Source organism: Mastacembelus armatus, chromosome 21, assembly GCF_900324485.2.
Source record: "Mastacembelus armatus chromosome 21, fMasArm1.2, whole genome shotgun sequence".
In the NCBI taxonomy this organism is placed as follows: Eukaryota; Metazoa; Chordata; class Actinopteri; order Synbranchiformes; family Mastacembelidae; genus Mastacembelus; species Mastacembelus armatus.
The window spans coordinates 24,574,746-24,592,625 of record NC_046653.1 but is presented as its reverse complement, the minus strand read 5'-3'; the positions used below and the strand labels follow the sequence as shown (position 1 = coordinate 24,592,625).

The 17,880-nt window shown below is 44.7% G+C and overlaps 1 protein-coding gene across 1 annotated transcript; it reads right to left on the bottom strand.

Moving 5' to 3' along the window:
- Positions 1 to 651: 651 nt before the first annotated feature.
- LOC113123555 (phosphodiesterase 1A, calmodulin-dependent) lies at positions 652 to 16,849 on the bottom strand. The gene is made up of 16 exons (XM_026295734.1): positions 16,173 to 16,849; positions 11,677 to 11,703; positions 10,040 to 10,153; positions 9,285 to 9,467; positions 8,488 to 8,554; positions 7,013 to 7,129; positions 6,455 to 6,595; positions 6,204 to 6,304; positions 5,192 to 5,317; positions 4,984 to 5,085; positions 4,207 to 4,327; positions 3,954 to 4,035; positions 3,616 to 3,736; positions 2,883 to 3,067; positions 2,275 to 2,466; positions 652 to 1,428 (listed from the first exon to the last, which is right to left on the bottom strand). Exons 1-16 carry the CDS (start codon positions 16,847 to 16,849, stop codon positions 1,370 to 1,372), a joined length of 2,415 nt encoding a protein of 804 aa, XP_026151519.1. The 3' UTR covers positions 652 to 1,369.
- Between the last annotated feature and the right edge of the window lie 1,031 nt (positions 16,850 to 17,880).

Sequence of the window (17,880 nt, the reverse complement as noted above, 5' to 3'; positions counted from 1 at the left end):
TTCTATTATGAACTGTTCCTGTGGCAATGGTGAAAGGGATGGAAGAGAAGTGCTGATGTAATTATTTAATATGGTGAGATTTTGTTTTGAGGAAGGTTTTTCTGAAAAATTAATTATTGGAAAGTAGATGTCTGCTCCCGGAAAGGCAGACCTGGCTTCCTTATATAAGGCTCGGAGTTGTTTGATGGAGGTAAGTTTGGGATCTTGGTCTCTAATGTTTATTCCAATGGAAATTATCAATATTTTGGTGTTGTTAGGCTGTGCTTTTTGGAAAAGTTTCCAGAAATGGAAAATATTGGCCCCCAGGTAGCTGTCCAGCCCCAAGTCCAGGTTATCATGTCCGGGTATTTGGCTGATGTTTGAATCGCCGAGTATTTGGACTGGTCTCCCTCCCCTAAAAGACCGGTCTTTTTCCGCTTTGGTCTGGCAATGTGCGCTGTGGGGTGAAAGGCAGGTTGTTTAAAGAGTGTATATTCCTGTGAGGATTGTGGAGTGGGTGCAAGTGAAGGGGAATGTGGATTGAGGGGAGGAAAAGGAGGGAGGGAGAGGGGTGGTGAGAGGTTAGGATTAGGGTCAGGAAGGAGTTCAGGTTAGGGTTGGGATGGGGTTCAGTTTAGGGGTGGGGTCAAGATGGGGTTTGGGTAAGGGGTTAGGGATAGGAATGGTACTGGGTTATGGTTAGCGTCAGGGAAGGACCAGGTTGGGGTCTGGGTGAGGAGGGTATTGACATTAGGGTCAGGTGAGGGTGCAGGTTGAGGTGAGGGCTGGACTTTTATTTAATAGCATAGCTACAATGGCTAAAAACAGCTCTGATGACCTGAGGAGTTCTGTTTGACAGTGCTGACGCCACAGATTGGGATGTGACCAGAAACACAACATGTTTGATAAACTGAACCCAGAACAAAAGACCAGAGCAGGATTCGCTCATTACAAGTGTACAACACACCTGTGTTCAGCTTCAATCACAAAACCCCCACACCTGCTTCTTAACAGCTCCATGTCTCCTTCCACCAGGTGATGGACATTTAGCCTGTTTTTTCTGGTCTTTACTATTTTTAAAAAATGAGATATTTCCACTTATTTCACTGACAACGTTTCTCTGAGCCTCTAATAAAATCACAAAACTGTCACCAGTGTGACTGGACCATGAAGCTGCTAAGAAGCTGTGAACTGATAAGTGTGTGGTATTTTCATAATGAGTTGTAAACATAAGGTCCGGTGGCCCTTTGTGGGTCACTGAGGGGCCATTGAGTCAGCTGCTGCGTCTAAACAGAGAAGTCTGCACTCTCATCGTCACTGCATCGCGCTGCCTGTTGCCACGGTGACCTGCCACAGTCAGATACAGTGTTGAGTTCGCCTCAGAGCGTCGTCAGGCGTTTTCAGGCACTTCATCCTCATCCTCGTGTTTCTCCTCCCCTGGTCCTGCCCCTGTAACCGTAACCACAGGTCAGGTTAGCAAAAGACTGTGGGTGCATCTCAATTCCCTTAACTATTTGTTTCCTTCATTTGTATCTTTCATCTAAGATGCAAGGAGAAGATACAAGGAGATACAAGGAGAGAGGAATCAAGGAAATGATTTTGAGACATGAGATGTCCTTTACTCAGACCCATCATCTGAAATCTCCAGTCACCATGTGATTTAGGGACCAGTCAATCAGTAAAAGACTTGGGTTCTTGTGTCTCCACTCATGTCTCCTCCAGGATCCTCCTCACTCCTCAGAGCAGGAATAAGAGCTTTGAGATGGTCTTCAAAATAGCAGACCAGAACAACTTCCAAGTCGACTGAGGAATGATCAGTTAAGGGATCTGGGATGGATCCATAAGCTCGTACATATCCAGTCTGTGAAGTGGGTCTTTGCAGGTCACCATTCTGTAACAGGGTTATGGCCATACACGTCTGTCATCTGCCATTTTGAAAATCATTTGAAAACTCAGCACGTTATGATTTTATTTTGTGGATACTCCTATTGCTTTCACAGATGAACATGCATCAGGCGCCACCTTGAGTGCGTTCACCCAGTTACTGTCAGTCCTATACACGGAGCAGAAATGCTCCTCTCACCTGGGCTTATTTTGGAAGCCAAGGTATTTAGAATTTCACAGGCCACTTTATGTTAGTGTGAGTTTTATTTGGGCAGATTAGTTTGAAATATGAAGAGGCATCACTGCATGTAATGATATCTCCTTTCATCCAACCACTATGCACCATGGAAACCATGGTCAGTGACCAATGGAGTATCTAGGAGGTGTTTGAATGTGATGTCATGTTTGTACCGTTCCAGGTCAGGTGGTCTGCAGGTCTGTGGTCAGGTGATTTGTTGATGTGCTTCTCATCAGGATGGGAGTCATCTGAGATCTGTGATTGGTCAGAGGTGTGTCCGTCAGAGACACTGTGAGTGGGTGAGGCATGTGAGTTGGTGCTGGATACCACTTCTGCTTGTTCCTCCTGCTCCTTATTGGCCAGTTCTGTGCACGAGACACACAAGAACATTTTAGATTTTGAGTATGATGATGATTTTGAGTTCCCTGTTCCTTTACATCCACCTTTGTCTGTGTTTTAGCTCTAATTAATGTTAGTGTAAGTTGCTTAGATTTGCTTGTGCATTGGTGTGTGACCATGTCTTTTTATGCATCTTAGCAATTTTAGTTTTAGTGTCCATGTTGGTCCTCACACCTTCAAAGCGTTTGAGGGTTCAGTCCAGGTTTCAGGGGTTGGGCTATAACCAGGGTCAAGGTTAGGGTTAGGTTAGGGTCAGGGTCAGGGTCAGAGTTGGGGTTGGGGGTAGACATTCAGTGTGACTGAAATTAGAGTGTGAGGGTTAGGGTTAGAGGATAATTAAGTTAATCAGGGTCCTCACAGCTATAGAAAAACCAGTGTGTACCATGCACAGAGAGCTCTTTCCATCGGTCCTTGTTGCTGGCAATGACACCGGACAGGTGGACCTTCAGAGCCGGCAGGTCGATGGCTGTCAGAGAAAAGTCCATCTGCCCATCATCACTGTTCCCATGGCGACTGCTGCTGTGTCTCTGCACTGACTCCACGGTAACTGAGCCACTTCCTGTTAGACTAGAGCAGACCAAAATAATCAACATTGTCCTAACCAGGTGAGTTATAGCAGTGGTTCTCAATCCTGGTCCTCAAGGGTCTCTGAGAAACTATGTCTGCCCTTCCCACTTTTGATTGACTGAACACACCTGATCCAGGTCATCAGCGTTGAGTAGGGCAGAAGCAGGGCAGGGGTCCTTGAAGACCAGGATTGAGAACCACTGTGTTGTAGTCACATATTCTGCTTTTAGTCCAATATCCAATGTCCTCTGATTTATCAGGTTTCTGCCAAAATCTCAGGTAGGGACTAAGATTAATCAAAATGTAAATATACTCAGAGTATTTACAGTTTATGGTATAATATGTATCAGTGGTGTGAAACTGGCAGCCACTTTTATCTGCAGAGAGCTCCTCCATGGCTGGAGGTTCAAAGTGACAACCAGATGTTGGAAAAACCTGCACTTAGTCTGTGTGGAAATTTTATTCATGCAGCTTTACTCTAATACACTCATTGTGGAGTGCACAACTAGTGGTACCAGTAGTACTAGTGGTAGTGGTAGTAGCAGTACCTGGACCTCCTGTTACCAGTCTCTCTAGCCTTCCTGTCCTCTTCGATCAGAGGACCGATCACTTTCTCTGTTGTGTCGATCAGAACACTGAAGGTCGGCTCCACGATGAAGTCTATGAAACCTGTAACCAGCCGAGGATCAGACATGAGTGGAGGAGAAGGAGGAGAATGAAAACATCAGTAGAAAGAATCAAAATTTGTTCCTCTTCTGAAAGAAATGGTAAGCAGGCCCATCAGAGTTGAGTCCTTCAAAGCACCAGCAGGTGTCACTGTTGATCCAAAGTTAATAAACACGGCTGTTACTAGTTTATGGTCCTCCTCACCTGGGCCTGTTCTTACCTATCTGTGACTGGGCGATCATGGTGGCTTTGCGGTCACAGAGGGGAGAGAAAGGAAGGCCGAGCTGCACCTCTTTATCCCCCTGGAAATTAAAACGCATCCATCATCTCATCCCACATTGGTTTATCCTGACTGTTAGCTAAGCCCCTTTAATTACTGATGCACACATGTTTTTTATAGTGCCAATCACATTAGGTCCTTGATTTGAGACAGAGATCGTCAGAATCGACAGAAAAACATGGAAAGCATGTACCTGTCTAAAGAACTCCTCCATCAGACTGTGAGTCCAGCGGTAGTGCAGCGGCCAGGCTTTAGCTGGATGACTGATGTCTGCAGCGTGAAGCATCAGGGACAAAACCTTCACTTTGTCTATGCTGCAGAAAGAGAGAGAGAGAATTAACTGAATTAAAAAGTCATGTTAGAAATGATTCCGTCATGTGACAGGGCAGACATTTTGCTTATAAAAAGCTTAAAACTTATATTTTAGGACTCGAATCGTGTTTGCTCAGCAGCAGTCTCCTGTTTGTTAGGCGAGCAGTGTCTTTGATTTTGTATTTCGCTCAGTGTGCAGGGTACAGTTCTGCAGACAGCTGCTGCAGCAACACAAGCAGAACCAGCACGTCGACAGGCTGATGACAGCATCTTCCCAAAAATGTCATCCAAGCATGAGCGTGTCAGCCGCCCCCCCCCCACCACCTCCAGCAGCGCTGGCAGCCATAGGGGGGAAGCTGGGCTCTGGTCTGTGAAAGCCCCTACAGGGATGCAGAGACTAGTCTGGTCCAGCAGCCTGCAGGACCTTATGTTGGCCGTTTCACCAAACACCCACTGATGATCTGTCAGATTCACCAGCCTCACACTGTCTGCCAGGATGCAGTGTTCAAGTCCGCATGAATTTTATATTCCAAGTTTTTTTTATTCTAATTAGCAACAAAACTCTTTCGCAACTTATCAATGTTCATCAAAACACACCAACAAAATACATTTAATACATTTAATACTGCACAGGTCAGAGGTCATAGTCAGCACTGACCTGTGTGTCTGTGTCAGGGCGTTCCTCATGGTCTTGATCTGCTGGAAATGACAGGACATGTCTGTGGACATCACCATCTCTATCACCAGAGACCTCAGCTCCCTGTCAATAATCAATACACAAGATTAATCACTTCCAGACCCTCATGCTATAAAGAAGCAGCTAATCCATGATCTGTGTGTGTGTGTGTGTGTGTGTGTGTGTGAACCTCCAGTCGTCTTTGTTCAGGTTGACCAGGATGTTCATGTCCTCTTCGGCCATCAGCCTGTAGGCGGCGCTGACGTGATGGTTCTCCAGCACCGACCTGTCGTTGTACAAAATGGCCACCTCTGACCTGACGGACAGACACAACATCCAATCAGATGCCGACGTCTGCTGACGCCCTTCACCAACCACGTGTTCAGGGATGATGCTCAGTCCAAACCGACACCAAATCTGGTTCAGATCTTCATTGTGACTTTGCTGATTGTCTCACTTTCCATCTAGTGTCACCATGAGGTTGACATTTGTGATTCTGAGCGAAATGTCAACTACCGAGGGGTTTGCCCTTAAATTTGCTTCATGCATCCGTGTTCCTGTCAGGATGGGTTTTCAGTAACTTCTATTACTGTGGTCAAAATACTTCAGGTCAAAATCTGATTTCAGTCCTTTGGTTTGTGATAGATTCTTGTGCACTCGGTTAAACTTAAGAAAGACCTTTATTATCTGTTTCACTATTGTAATACTAACCCAGAACTCATGACACAGAGCCTCCAGAAAGAATCGTTTCCTATTATACCAGATTTTTATTCCTACCAGGCAACATAACAATAATTAGAAATGAATTTAAAGAATTCATTTAATGCTTGTTTCATGATAGACCAGTCAGGGTCTCTAATTATCGATTATTAGAGCTGGAGTGATTAGATCATTGATCAATTAGAAAATATTTTGATGAATTATTGTTTCAATCATTTTTCAAGTCCAGTGTCAAACACTGTTCTTTCTGTTATTTATTACAGTAAATTTAATATTTGTTGAGAGAGAAAATATTTAAGACTTTTGTATATAAACTTTAACATTAATTAAGGTCATTCTTGAGGAAACCAAATGCTCATTTAGGAGTGTGAGAATATTATATCACATTTCCTGTTACTATTATCTCATAATTCCTGCATCAGGTCCAAACAGATTCTTTAATAACACAAATAATGTTATTAATGTGATTCTGCCTCTGTTACCTGGTGTGGATGTGGAAGTTGTTGGTGGTTCCTGTGTGTTCGAAGTCATGAATCGCTGCAGCAAAAACCATCGCAAGAATCTCCAGCTCACTGAGCCAGTGCTGCACACGCACGCGCACACACGCACACACAAAGAGCAAAGAGAAACACACACTTTGTTAGTCAATAGTTTCTACATGGTCTTGTGATATTACCAAGTGCAGTATGTGTGTGTGTGTGTGTGTGTGTGTGTGTGTGTGTGTGTGTGTTACCATCAGTCCGGTGTGTAACATCAGGAAGTGCGCGGTCTGAGTGACATCAGCGGCGTGGATCAGGTTGTGGTAGGGGTTCCTGTGTTTGCTGTATCCGACCTCCAGAGCTTCAACAAACTGCACCAGAGCCTGCACAGGAATCTGAGAAGGGTGGGAACAGGACATTACTAATTTTAATATGAGTTATTGTAGTTTGTATTGATATAGATTCTTAAGACTTTAGAATGATTAAGTTTCTGTTCTCGCTGTAATCACACTAGTACAACAAACTGGACTATGTGGGTCAAAAGTGTTTGGACATGGGATGGAGCACCTAGTAGGAGTATACCCAAACATACAAAAATATGTGGCCCAAGGATGAGTTTGCTTTCTGGTGCTGTTCTCTGTTCCCCTTTAGGGTCTAATTATCCTCAGGTGGACTTGGGTTGGGGCTGGCTGTGTTCAATAGGGTTTTTCTTTTTTTGGAAGTGAACTTAGGTTCAGGAAGGATTTCCATGTGCTGGGTTCTGATCGGGAAGACCTCCACCCCCCAGGTTAACGATATGAATCGGTGAGTACCCTGAACCTGTTGATGAGGTCATAGCGGGTCAGCAGGTCGTAGACGAGGAACTTGAGGGCGTGGTCTCCGGTGGCCTCGTGAAAGGTGAAGACATCAAAAGACCACTGATCCACTTCCTGGGAAACGACCACAAAGACACGTCAAAGACGGTACAGGTTAATCCTCAGCTTCAGGCTGATGCGCTGTAATGTCATGTATTGGCCAGCAGAGGGCAGGGGGATAATGTTTCACACTGGGAGGATGTGAAACTGTGGATGCAATTATATTAATGGTTATAATTATTAGATGACAATAATACTTGAAGTTGATCATGTTTATGATTAATTGACTGATTTCTGTCTTTAAACACTCTTTGTATTGTTTCTGTGTTTGTACCATGACAGAAGCAGAAATGAGAAACAGCAGCAGAATAATTGTAATGTAATTGAATTTTATTCCTGAGTTTATCCCTCTCAGGAAGCCCTGAGGGGGATAAATGTTGTTGCACATCACTAAAGACACAATCTCATTTCTAACTCCACCTCTTTCTTTTCTTCTCTGCATCCTCAGGTCTCACCTTGCTGCCTTATTTCCTTCTCTATCTCCTTTGCTCCTCTAATTCCTTAACTCTTTCTTTTGTACTACCTGCTTTTCTTGCCTCCTCATTTCCTTCCCCAGTTTCCTCCTTTCAACTGAACATTTTCCTTTTCTTCTCCTCCTCCTTCCCTTCTCTGGTCAATAACTTTCCTTACCTACCTCCTTCTTTATCTCCTACTTTCCTTCTCCCTTAGATTCTGCATCATTCCTTCTATTATTTCTTTCAGTCTCCAACTATGCTGCCCTCTAACTTTCATCCTTTGTCTTTCCTTCCTTCCCTACCTCCTATTTTTCATCTATATTTATCTGCCCTTCTCTATTTCCTCTTAAACTGCTTCCTAACCTCCTTCTCTCCTTTCCTATCAGATCCATATCCCTCTACTCTTCTGTTCCTTTTCTATTTCCTTTAAGACCTTTGTTTCTGTTGCTCATTACGTCCTTGTCTTCTTGCTCCATTCCTATTCCACGTTTTCTTGTGTCCTTTTTTCTTCTTTTGCCTCTTCACTTTCTTCTCTTACCTACTTCCTACTTCTTTACCTTCTATGTGTCCTCCTTTCCTTCGTTTTCTTCCCTACCTCCTCTTGTCCAGGTAAATCTCCTACTTTCCCATTTGCCTCCTTTTGGACTTTTTTTTTTATTTCTCTGCCTCCTCTATTTCTTTTTCTGCCTCCAGTTCATTAGTTCCTTCTTCTTTTAGTCTGTGACTTCTTTTCTTCTACCTCAGCTCTTTACTTATATTTCACAGTTTGAGGTTTCTGGACAAGAGATGTGTCGGAACTCTGGTGTAAGTTTGATTATATATATTTTTAAAAACTATTATTTGCTAATGAAACACAGATTTAACACAATAAAATACCACTTCCTCCCAGTGGGACCGCAGCAGTAAAGCAGTGTTTACCTTTAGAGCTGTCAAAGCTGTGGGAGGGTAGGTCAGTCCGGCCATGTTGGACGTCCGTCTGTACATCCTGATGTCACACACAGATAAAAATATCATGCACATATTTCACACATAAAAAGAGACAGATGCATGCTTATAAACATTCTTCACACGGACCCCCCAGAGCCAACCTCCTCCACAGTTTGTGACCAGGACGGATTGTGTGTTGCCATGGTAACCGTCTCCTAAACACACACAGGGCGAGCGCAGCAGATATTTTTTGATTTCATGCGTCATTAAGCTGCAGCAGATGAACTGATACCGTTCTATCACTGCGACTCATTTACACTCTAATGACATTGGACCTCATAGTTTTCCTGTACGACCTCCAGCTCCTGTGCACCCGCACGCTAACATCATTACACTTTGCGTTCAACCTTGTAATCACATCTGCAGTGAAGTCGGCCGGATGTTTTCTGTTCTTTCTTCAGACTCCGAGGACAAAAATATCAGTGAACATCTGAAAGTGTCATTCTTTTACATGACATGACGACTGGACGTTCAGGACTCGCAGTTTCATTTGCTTTTTATTGTTCCTCTTAACTGACCTGGTGTCTGCAGACATGTGAACGTTCCACCTGTGTGTCATCATTTTCTAAACTGGGGGCATCAGTGTGCTCTTCTGCAGCATTTCCAGCAGATGTTGAACCAGCTGCAGGGATTTGCTCCTGCTCAGAGCATTAGTGAGGTTCAGCACTGATGCCAGGTACCAAATACAGTTTGACTAAAACCATCTCACTGACAGGGGCTCTGTTTACCTCTCTACAAAGATCCCAGCTTGCACTGCATGGACAATGCTCCTGAATCTCGGCTTCTCCTCAGGACGACGTTTGGCCACACCCATCTTCCTACTGAAGGTACATGCCAGCCAATCACGTACTTCACTGGGCACCGACTCCGCCTGCAAGTCGCTGAGCTCGTCCTCAGTGTCCAACAGGCGCCTGGAGAGCAGAGAAACAAACACCTCATAACCTGGTTTTCATGCAAAACTCTTCTTTCTTAAGTTATTAACATATTGGACAAGTTTATTTAGAATCTCTTTTAATCTTCTCTAACTTTGATAAATAGGTTTTTACCTGCAAAGAACCAATCAGTGGTCAGAATACTCACAGGAGGACCAATCGTCATCAGCCTCTTTACTACAGTATAGTATATAGTAGTATAGTATAGTATATAGTAACTTATTAGTTTACAGACGACAGCAGTTCTGATCAGAGTTTGGACATGGAGGTAGTTCAGACAGAAACACTTTGTGCTGTAGTGAAACTTTCCAATAAGAAAAGTCTTTGATTTGACTGAAATCTGACTGATTATGTTGCTGAGTTGTTTCCTGTTTCCAAATAGCATTAATTCTTGCTTACTTCAGTGGTCAATAGAATGACTTTGATTGAATTATTTACTTTTTTCAATTAAATACAATATCTCTACATATCCTTCCTTCCTTCCTTCCTTCCTTCCTTCCTTCCTTCCTTCCTTCCTTCCTTCCTTCCTTCCTTCCTTCCACCTGTCCCACCTGGTCTCATCAGTGTAAACAGCTTCCAACATCGCAGCAGCGAGCTCCAGGTTCCTGCGGAGCTCCTGCAGGTCCACGACACCATGGTCCATCTGCTCCAGGACCCCCTTCAGCCTGATGCGCGCACACACACACACACACACACACACAGTACACTCATGAGTTCAGTGACCTGTCATGAATCTCTTACATCAACACAATAACTGATCAAATCTTATTTTCTTCATGGTGGAAAGAAACATGTTGGCCAGTCTGATGGTTCAGTCAAAGGCAACAGGGAAATTTATATGTATTTATGGATCTTCATATTTAATCCAAACTGGAAGTGAATCCAGTATTAAAGGAATATGTCACGTGTCAGTCGGCATGTTATGGTTATGAGGTGCAGCATATAACATGAACACTGCTGCACCTGCTGGTTATTTGTTGACACTAGTTGAAAAGCCTCAGCTGAAAAAACGTGGCCATTATTTAATTTCCTGAGAATAAAAGCTAATGACATTTAAAGTTACGAGACAAATCAAATGTGATCCTGTCACACCCACATCCTCCCGATGAAGCAAGATTCATCCATTAGGACCATGAATTCCACAGAAACCCTCCAGGTGCTGAAGTTACCACAGATAATGTGAACTTGTGGTTCAGCCATAAGGTAGAAAATCTGCCGCACAGTGTTGTTGTGTGCTGTGAATTCTACTCCACGGTGCTGTTATCCACTGAAACCTCCTCAGGAGTCCTCCCCACAGGCTTCAGACACCTGCTACCTGACAGACCGAAGTGCCCATCTTCATTTTTTGCACCCACACAGCTGCTGTCCTGTCCGCATCGCACAACCACAACATGAAAATCTGTTTCCTCCAGATGGTCACATGGCACATTCGCCTGCTGTCAATCAGCCGACGCCCACAGTAAGTAACAGGAGTCTCTTTTAGGAAATAAACATGTTGTGTTCTGGACTTCGTACACTTCATGTCCATACGGTGCCAGAAAGTTTGTGCTCGTGCTCTGAGCCAAGATAAACATGGACCTTCATCTTCTCATGTGAAGCTTCATTCAGACTGGAGCAGTGTGAAACTGGAGAAAACTAAAAAACTAAAATCATTCTCATAAACTACTGTACTGTACTCTTAAAAGAGTATAAAGTATAAGTACCTCAGTACATGAGTAAATGTACCATTACAGCCCACTGCTGATTTGGAGGTTCAGACAATGACTGGCAGCTTGTCACCATGTTGGCGTTTGAGTTTTCTTGACACCTACACATTTCTCTGCTTTAAAGAAGGTTTGGTTCGCTTGTAGACGAGGAGACGGTGAAATGTTGGATAAAAACGGGACAGGATTGACGTGACAGATGTCACAGGGGTGTGAGTGTTTGACAGACTGTGTTGGAGTTTGAAAGAGTTTGTAATAAAAGAGAAGCACCACAGTTTTCCACCAAAACCACACGTGGACACAGTCAGAGCAGCAGTGAGGACAGTGAGACAGACACTGTCTGCACTAAAACACACAAAGAGACAGGTAGGGAGACGGGCGGCAGGCCAGGTGTGTGTAGGAGGAGTGAGAGCCTCTTCAGTGCAGTACTTCAGACTGAGAGCTTCCTGTGTGTGTGTGTGTGTGTGTGTGTGTGTGTGTCTTACCTCTGCGATGTACTTTTATATTTCTGCCTGTAAACAAAAACAAAGACAGAGTCACTTGAATGAACTGAGTCAAGGTGAAATACACAGAAAGTTTTGCATAGTAGCCACATTTGGTTTTGTAGGACCAGTTCTGAATGTGTTCAGACACACACACACACACACACACACAGAAACGGCCATGAAGAAGTAAAAGTGTGTAAAAGTAAAATTTGTTTAGAAGTAAACACTTTTTGATCACAGCTTTCAAATATGTAGGATCTTGTTTTGTCTCCATGCTTCTTGCTTACACACAGTGATTCTTTATGACAAACCACTGAATGAGAAGGTGAATCCAAAGTCTTGCCTGGTGCTGTACATGTGTTTTTTGAGTCCGCTGCCATAAATAACAATATTGTTAGTTTACATATGTTGTGTAGCAGTGGAGTCTGTGGGACCTCAAATTCTGCAGCAACAAAACACAAGAGTTATGACATGTGTGGTCACGGCTCACTGATGTGGACTGGAAAAGGCTCCAGGATGTGAATACGTGCACCAGATTTAAACCTCACAATTTGATGACAAGCATCTGAGCACTTCATTTGGTCTGAAATTATCCAGTCACAGCTCTGGGATGTGACCCCGACGGCTAATCACAGCTCTGACACGTCTCAGCTTTGAAAAGTGGCAGCAGGAACCTGTTATTTCACGGTCGACTGGTAATTGTACACTGGCCTGTGTGGGTGGAGCAGCTCTGAATTAGACAGCAGGGGACAGCAGGGGACAGTGCGGCGAGCAGCAGCAACAGCAGCGGGTTGCTGCGTTCGCTTGTTGGTCCAAAAACAAAGGCATGCTGCAGCACTGGCAGGTGAGAACAGAGAGTTTCTGGAGAATGAGTCACCGCTCTGCCAAGACTTTTCCAGGGACAATTACCATTTTCTTTGTCCTGGTTTTCTCCCGCTGCCTCTCTCTCCTTATATGTTTTATACTTTCACCTCAAAAGTTTTCTTTATATTGAGGATGTGGAGTCTAATTTATTCTTAGAAGGCTCGTTTCTCTGACTCTGTTTTGATGCACCACAGCAGGATGGGCTTTTTAAGAGGTTACACCGCCTACGTCGAGACCGAGCACCCGGGCCCCGAAGAGCAGCCATTAAAATGAAGCAGCTTGATAATAAACCAACCGCAGTGCGCATACACACAAACACAGCGTATATAAATACACGCAAATAAATCGGCTAAATACTCATACACACTCATATAAATGCATTAGAACAGAAACAAGGCTGCAGACCAGGACCTTGTTTCATCATTTGGGACCGGATGCATTAAACTGCTTTCTGCTGTGGTTGAACTGGACAAACTGACCTGCACATATTGATTTTAGTGCATTTTGTCTTGTCTAGTGTCTGGACATGAAAAAACAAGCTGCTCTGGCTCTAATTGTGATTGTTATTGCAGTGGCTGAACAGCTGCACCTGATTTCTATTTTCCACTTCACAAAACAGTCTGATGAACTCTGTGGTGCACATTTTCTCTTTTCACTCTCTCACCAAAGCATCACAATAAACAATTAAGGTTAATGAAAAGACAGACAATGAATACAAAATGAAGTAGCGAGAATATGTGTCACGATACACATTAACCAAGAAATAAAATAATAAAAGTCTCCCTATTCTCTTTTTTCTCTCGCCTCAGCGGAGAGTTTGCTGCATCAAAATGCTCTGCTGTTACCACGGAAACTAGGGAGGATGAACAAAAAAAAAAAAAAAAAAAAAACAACAACAACTCTCTATACTTATTTCTTCTCCCTGCAAACCACACAGACCTGAACCAACAGACAGATAAGATAAACAGATTTAAAATACAATCAGATGGGAAAAATAAAGTGTGGAGCAGCTCATTTTGCTTTTAAACGCACATTTTCTTTAATCTGGATAAAACGTAACAGATCTACTCAAAGAAACATTCACCCTCAACCAAACACTCAGAGTCCTGTTGAATATAGCTCTGCATCTGTCTGCATCTGTCTGCATCTGTCTGCATCTGTCTGCATCTGTCTGCATCTGTCTGCATCTGTCTGCATCTGTCTGCATCTGTCTGCATCTGTCTGCATCTGTCTCATGTTGGAGCTCTAATAAAAATGTGTAATGTGCTTTGCTGCCTTTGTGCCTGATTTGCATCCTGCCTGTTTTTCTGCCTGTTGACCTGCCTGCCTTTCACCAGGACTCTAAGGGACTGGATCCTTCCCAGTCAATTGGCTGATTGATTATCGGCTCAAACGATTTGAGCCTCGGTGAAACGGCGCCCAGCGACTGGGAGTTCCCCCTAAACTTCCTCTGACCACTGTTATGTCAGGTTAGTAGAATTTCTTCTGCGTCGAGTTTTTATTTTTGCACCTTCGGTGTTTCTCTCGCTTTGAATCACTGCTGACACATAACACATTCACTTGCCAATAGTTATTACAGGATTTGGCAAAAATCAAACACTTCTCTTGGCACCAACTTCTTCAACCAACACACCAACCAACCAACATGCTGCTGGTAAATTTCTGTTTTTTTGTTGTTTTTTTTTTCCTGGGAGCTTTTGTTCTGTTGCCAACTGGTTACTAATACAAGATGCTCTATAGCGAGTAGGGTCTGTTAAACAGCAGCAGTTGCCAAAGGGCACGAATTTGTATTTGTTATGTTTTACGGAAACGATAACACACATTTCGTTTCACTGCTTCTCTCACATCTGCTGCAGAGACTTTCATTACGTCAATCACTGCTGGTGCCAGGTGAAGATAAGCTAATTCAATGAAGACGTAAATGTCTACACGCGTCTGATTGTACATGTGGACGTCTAGAGCCAGATCCTTTGCTTCAGTGTCAGTTGATGTTTGGGATCTTCACAGAAACAGCTTATACACAGACTGGTGCTACTGCAACAGGCACAGCACACATTCATGCTGACACACATTCTCCTTGCTGGTCTTAATCTGGCGACTACATTACCCACAATGCAATGCAACCCGGCCCCTGCCAGTTCAGCTGAGTATTCAGGTGTGTCTTCCTGCCTTCACACAGCTCCACCTGGGGACACTCAAGGTTGTTATACAATGTTTGTCAGATATGTGGAAGTACTGCCCAGCACCTTTATGACTGGTCTTCATGGGAACCAGCCCCAGACCAGACTTTCACTACACCAAATCTGTGTGTCCATACATTTTTGCCCATATTGTCTGTTTCCTTATAGAATTACAGCAAAATGAAGAACGTGGGGTGGATCCTCACAGAGGATGATGGTTGACTGTGAAACACCTTGTTTGTTTGTCCACACTCATGTTTTGTTTTGTTGGTGCCAGGAATATTGTTTTAGTGTGTAAATGATCCCGAGGATATTCTGTGCGTCAGCCATGACACTGGTTCCCAAACTGAGGTTTGAGACCAGACGTATGTGAAGGTGTTCAGCTTTATTTCCATCTATCTCACTCTGGTATTTGGTTTTTCCTCTGAATTGTCAAGAGACACAAAACGTCCATAAAGAGACTCAAAGCAATCAGATAGAAAACAGTGTGTGGGTGTATGAATCTGGCCAGCACACAACACCAGCATAAAACCACAGACTGTTCTTTTTTACACGTTGCTTTTTGAATAAACAAACAATCTATAGGATGGTGATCAGTGAGTGAGCCAGGACGGCCGCTTCCCCTGTCTCTGCTCTTTATGCTAAGCTAAGCTAATTGGCCTCTCATCCTCCCCCAGCAGCATTTCTCCTGAGATGTTTACCCCTTGATTTAATGTTATTACATGTTGTTCATGGGCGTCTCTGCTCTCCTGCTCAGATCCAGTGCAGACGTGTGTGTGTGTGTGTGTGTGTGTGTGTGTGTGTGTGTGTGTGTTCAGTGTGGACTGATGGACGTGCACATGTGCATCATCCACAGGACGTCAAATCCAACATTTTGATGCTCAGTTTGAGTCTTTTTCCCTGCTCTCTCTCTCTCTCTCTCTCTCTCTCTCTCTCCATCTCGCTGCTGATCTTTGCAGAGTTTGCTGCATCGCAACGCTCTGCCGTTACCATGGAAACTATGGAGCACAAAAAGACATGCTGTTTTATTTTTTCACATCTGCTGCTGCAGCCTGAAATTCAGAAAGACGCTGCAATGTTCCTGCTGCAACATGAGCTCATTAGCTGCTGTGAAAAAATCTGACAGACGGATCGAACACACACACACACACACACACACACGCACACGCACACACACACCTCTCTCTCTCTTTTATGTTTAGGGATGTCGCACGCCCACAGTTTTCTACTCCTTTTCTGTCATTCATCTTCCCTCCATTCTCGGTACATGCCAATATCACCACGGCAACCCGGCCACCACACGATGCCATCCCCCGAGGTTGTCGGTCTGATTCCAAAGCCGGCAGCGATCAATTGATCCTCACATCATCATCACAGATCATCAATAGTGCTATTGCACATCATCATCATCATCAACATTACATCATCAGCCAGCTGACTGTGTTTACTCACATTCCTCTCAGTCGGATCAGGACCTGGTGGTTGTGGTTCTGCTCCAGAGTGTCCACAAAGTCCTGTGTCTCCTCAGTCTGCTGCGCCTCCTCTGGCTGCTCCTCAATCTGTGACATCTCCTCAGTCTGCACCTCCTCCCGCTGCTCCTCCTCCTCAGTCTGCTGCAGCTCCTCAATGTGCTGCTCCAGTTGACTCTGCTGCACCTCCTCCTCTGGCTCTACTACCTCACTTTGCCTCACCTCCTCAGTCTGTACCTCCTCCGGCTGCTGCAACTCCTCTTGCTCCTGCAGCACCTCTTCTTTCTGTAGCACCTCCTCTTCCTGTTGCAACTCCTCATTCTCTGCCTCCCCCTCCTCTTCTCCCTCTTGTTGATGCACCCCTAATTCTTTCTGTAGGACCTCCTCTTCCTGCTGCACTACCTGCTCCTGTTGCATCTCCTGTTGCTGTACTTCCTCCTCCTCCTGCTGCATCTGCTTTTGCTGCTCCTCCTCCTCCTGCTGCTCTCCCTCTTTTCCCTGGACCTCGTCCTCCTGTTGCATCTCCTGTAGCTGCACTACCTCCTTCACTTCGTCCTGTTCTCCCTCTTGTTGCTGCGCCTCCTTCGCTTCTTGCTCCTCCTGCTCCTCAGCCTCCAGCACCTCCTCGGACAGTTGCAACTCCTCCACCTCCTCGTTCATGTCAGCGTGGTGGAGGAGGAGAAGGAGGTGGCTTTTGTTTTTATGTGTTTGATTAGTTGTTGTGCTCACGGAGCAGCGTCCCGACGTCCCTCAGACCGATGGAGTTGTGAAAACATCGACACCAAGTGAGGCCGTTTGGGTTCAATAAAACTTCATCCAACTTCCTGTGATGTCACCTGTCAGCCCAGCCAATCCAAAGCAACGATGTCTGAAGGGGAGTCCAGAGGTTAAAGGTCACATGTGTTGTTGTTTTTAAGAAAGTTGAAGAGCAGGAACAGCCTGACAGTGCCAGTGTTCAGCTCTGCTCCCCAGCACTGCGGCGGCAAACTGATCCAGCCGAATGTCCCAGAGCATCGCCGTAGCAACGCACAGGAAGTCGATCAGCAGTAAAGCCTGGATGGAGCCAGAGCGAGAGAGAGGAAGGAGGAGAGCGATGGAGGAGGACAAAGGAGAAGCAGAGCGTTTCCGTGGTAACTCAACAACGGTTGCTAAGAGTGATGGAATCCTGCAGCCGACAGCTCCCCCTCCGCCTCTTCACGACCCCCCCACATTCAAAACACACATAACTTTACTGTTCACATGTAAACAACAAACAAGCACCTTCCCCTCGCTCAGCTGCTGCCTCTGACACTGTGAGCTCTGTGTGTGTGTGTGTGTGTGTGTGTGTGTGGTTTTTAGACGATGATGATGTAATGTTCCTGAAAATGAGAGTCAACCAACCTCTCCTGTCAAGTGACAGACCCAGCGTCTCAGTGGAAAGGCCTGCTGGCGCCCCCTGCAGGCTGCAGTGGTCATCACAACCACAATGTGAAAATCCTGGACTCTCAACTGTTTCAACAATGGCTGCGATTTTGTTTCAGCAGAAACACCAAACTCTGGGTGCTGCTCAGGTTAACATGCTTCATCAAAATCTAATAATACAAGTAGCCTTCCTTAATTGATTCATTTTGACCACAACCGACCCCTTTCAAGAACAGACGTGGTATCAGTCCTTTATCAGCCACCCCTAAAGCTGCATGTGAGCTGATTAC

Excerpts from the sequence above, each read along its gene's own strand:
- LOC113123555 (XM_026295734.1), bottom strand. The coding sequence starts at position 16,849 with ATGAACGAGGAGGTGGAGGAGTTGCAACTGTCCGAGGAGGTGCTGGAG. Across the intron at positions 5,086-5,191 it reads CTGAACAAAGACGACTGGAG|GGAGCTGAGGTCTCTGGTGA; the intron begins GTTCACACACAC and ends GATTATTGACAG. Across the intron at positions 3,068-3,615 it reads ACTGGTAACAGGAGGTCCAG|TCTAACAGGAAGTGGCTCAG; the intron begins GTACTGCTACTA and ends GGTCTGCTCTAG.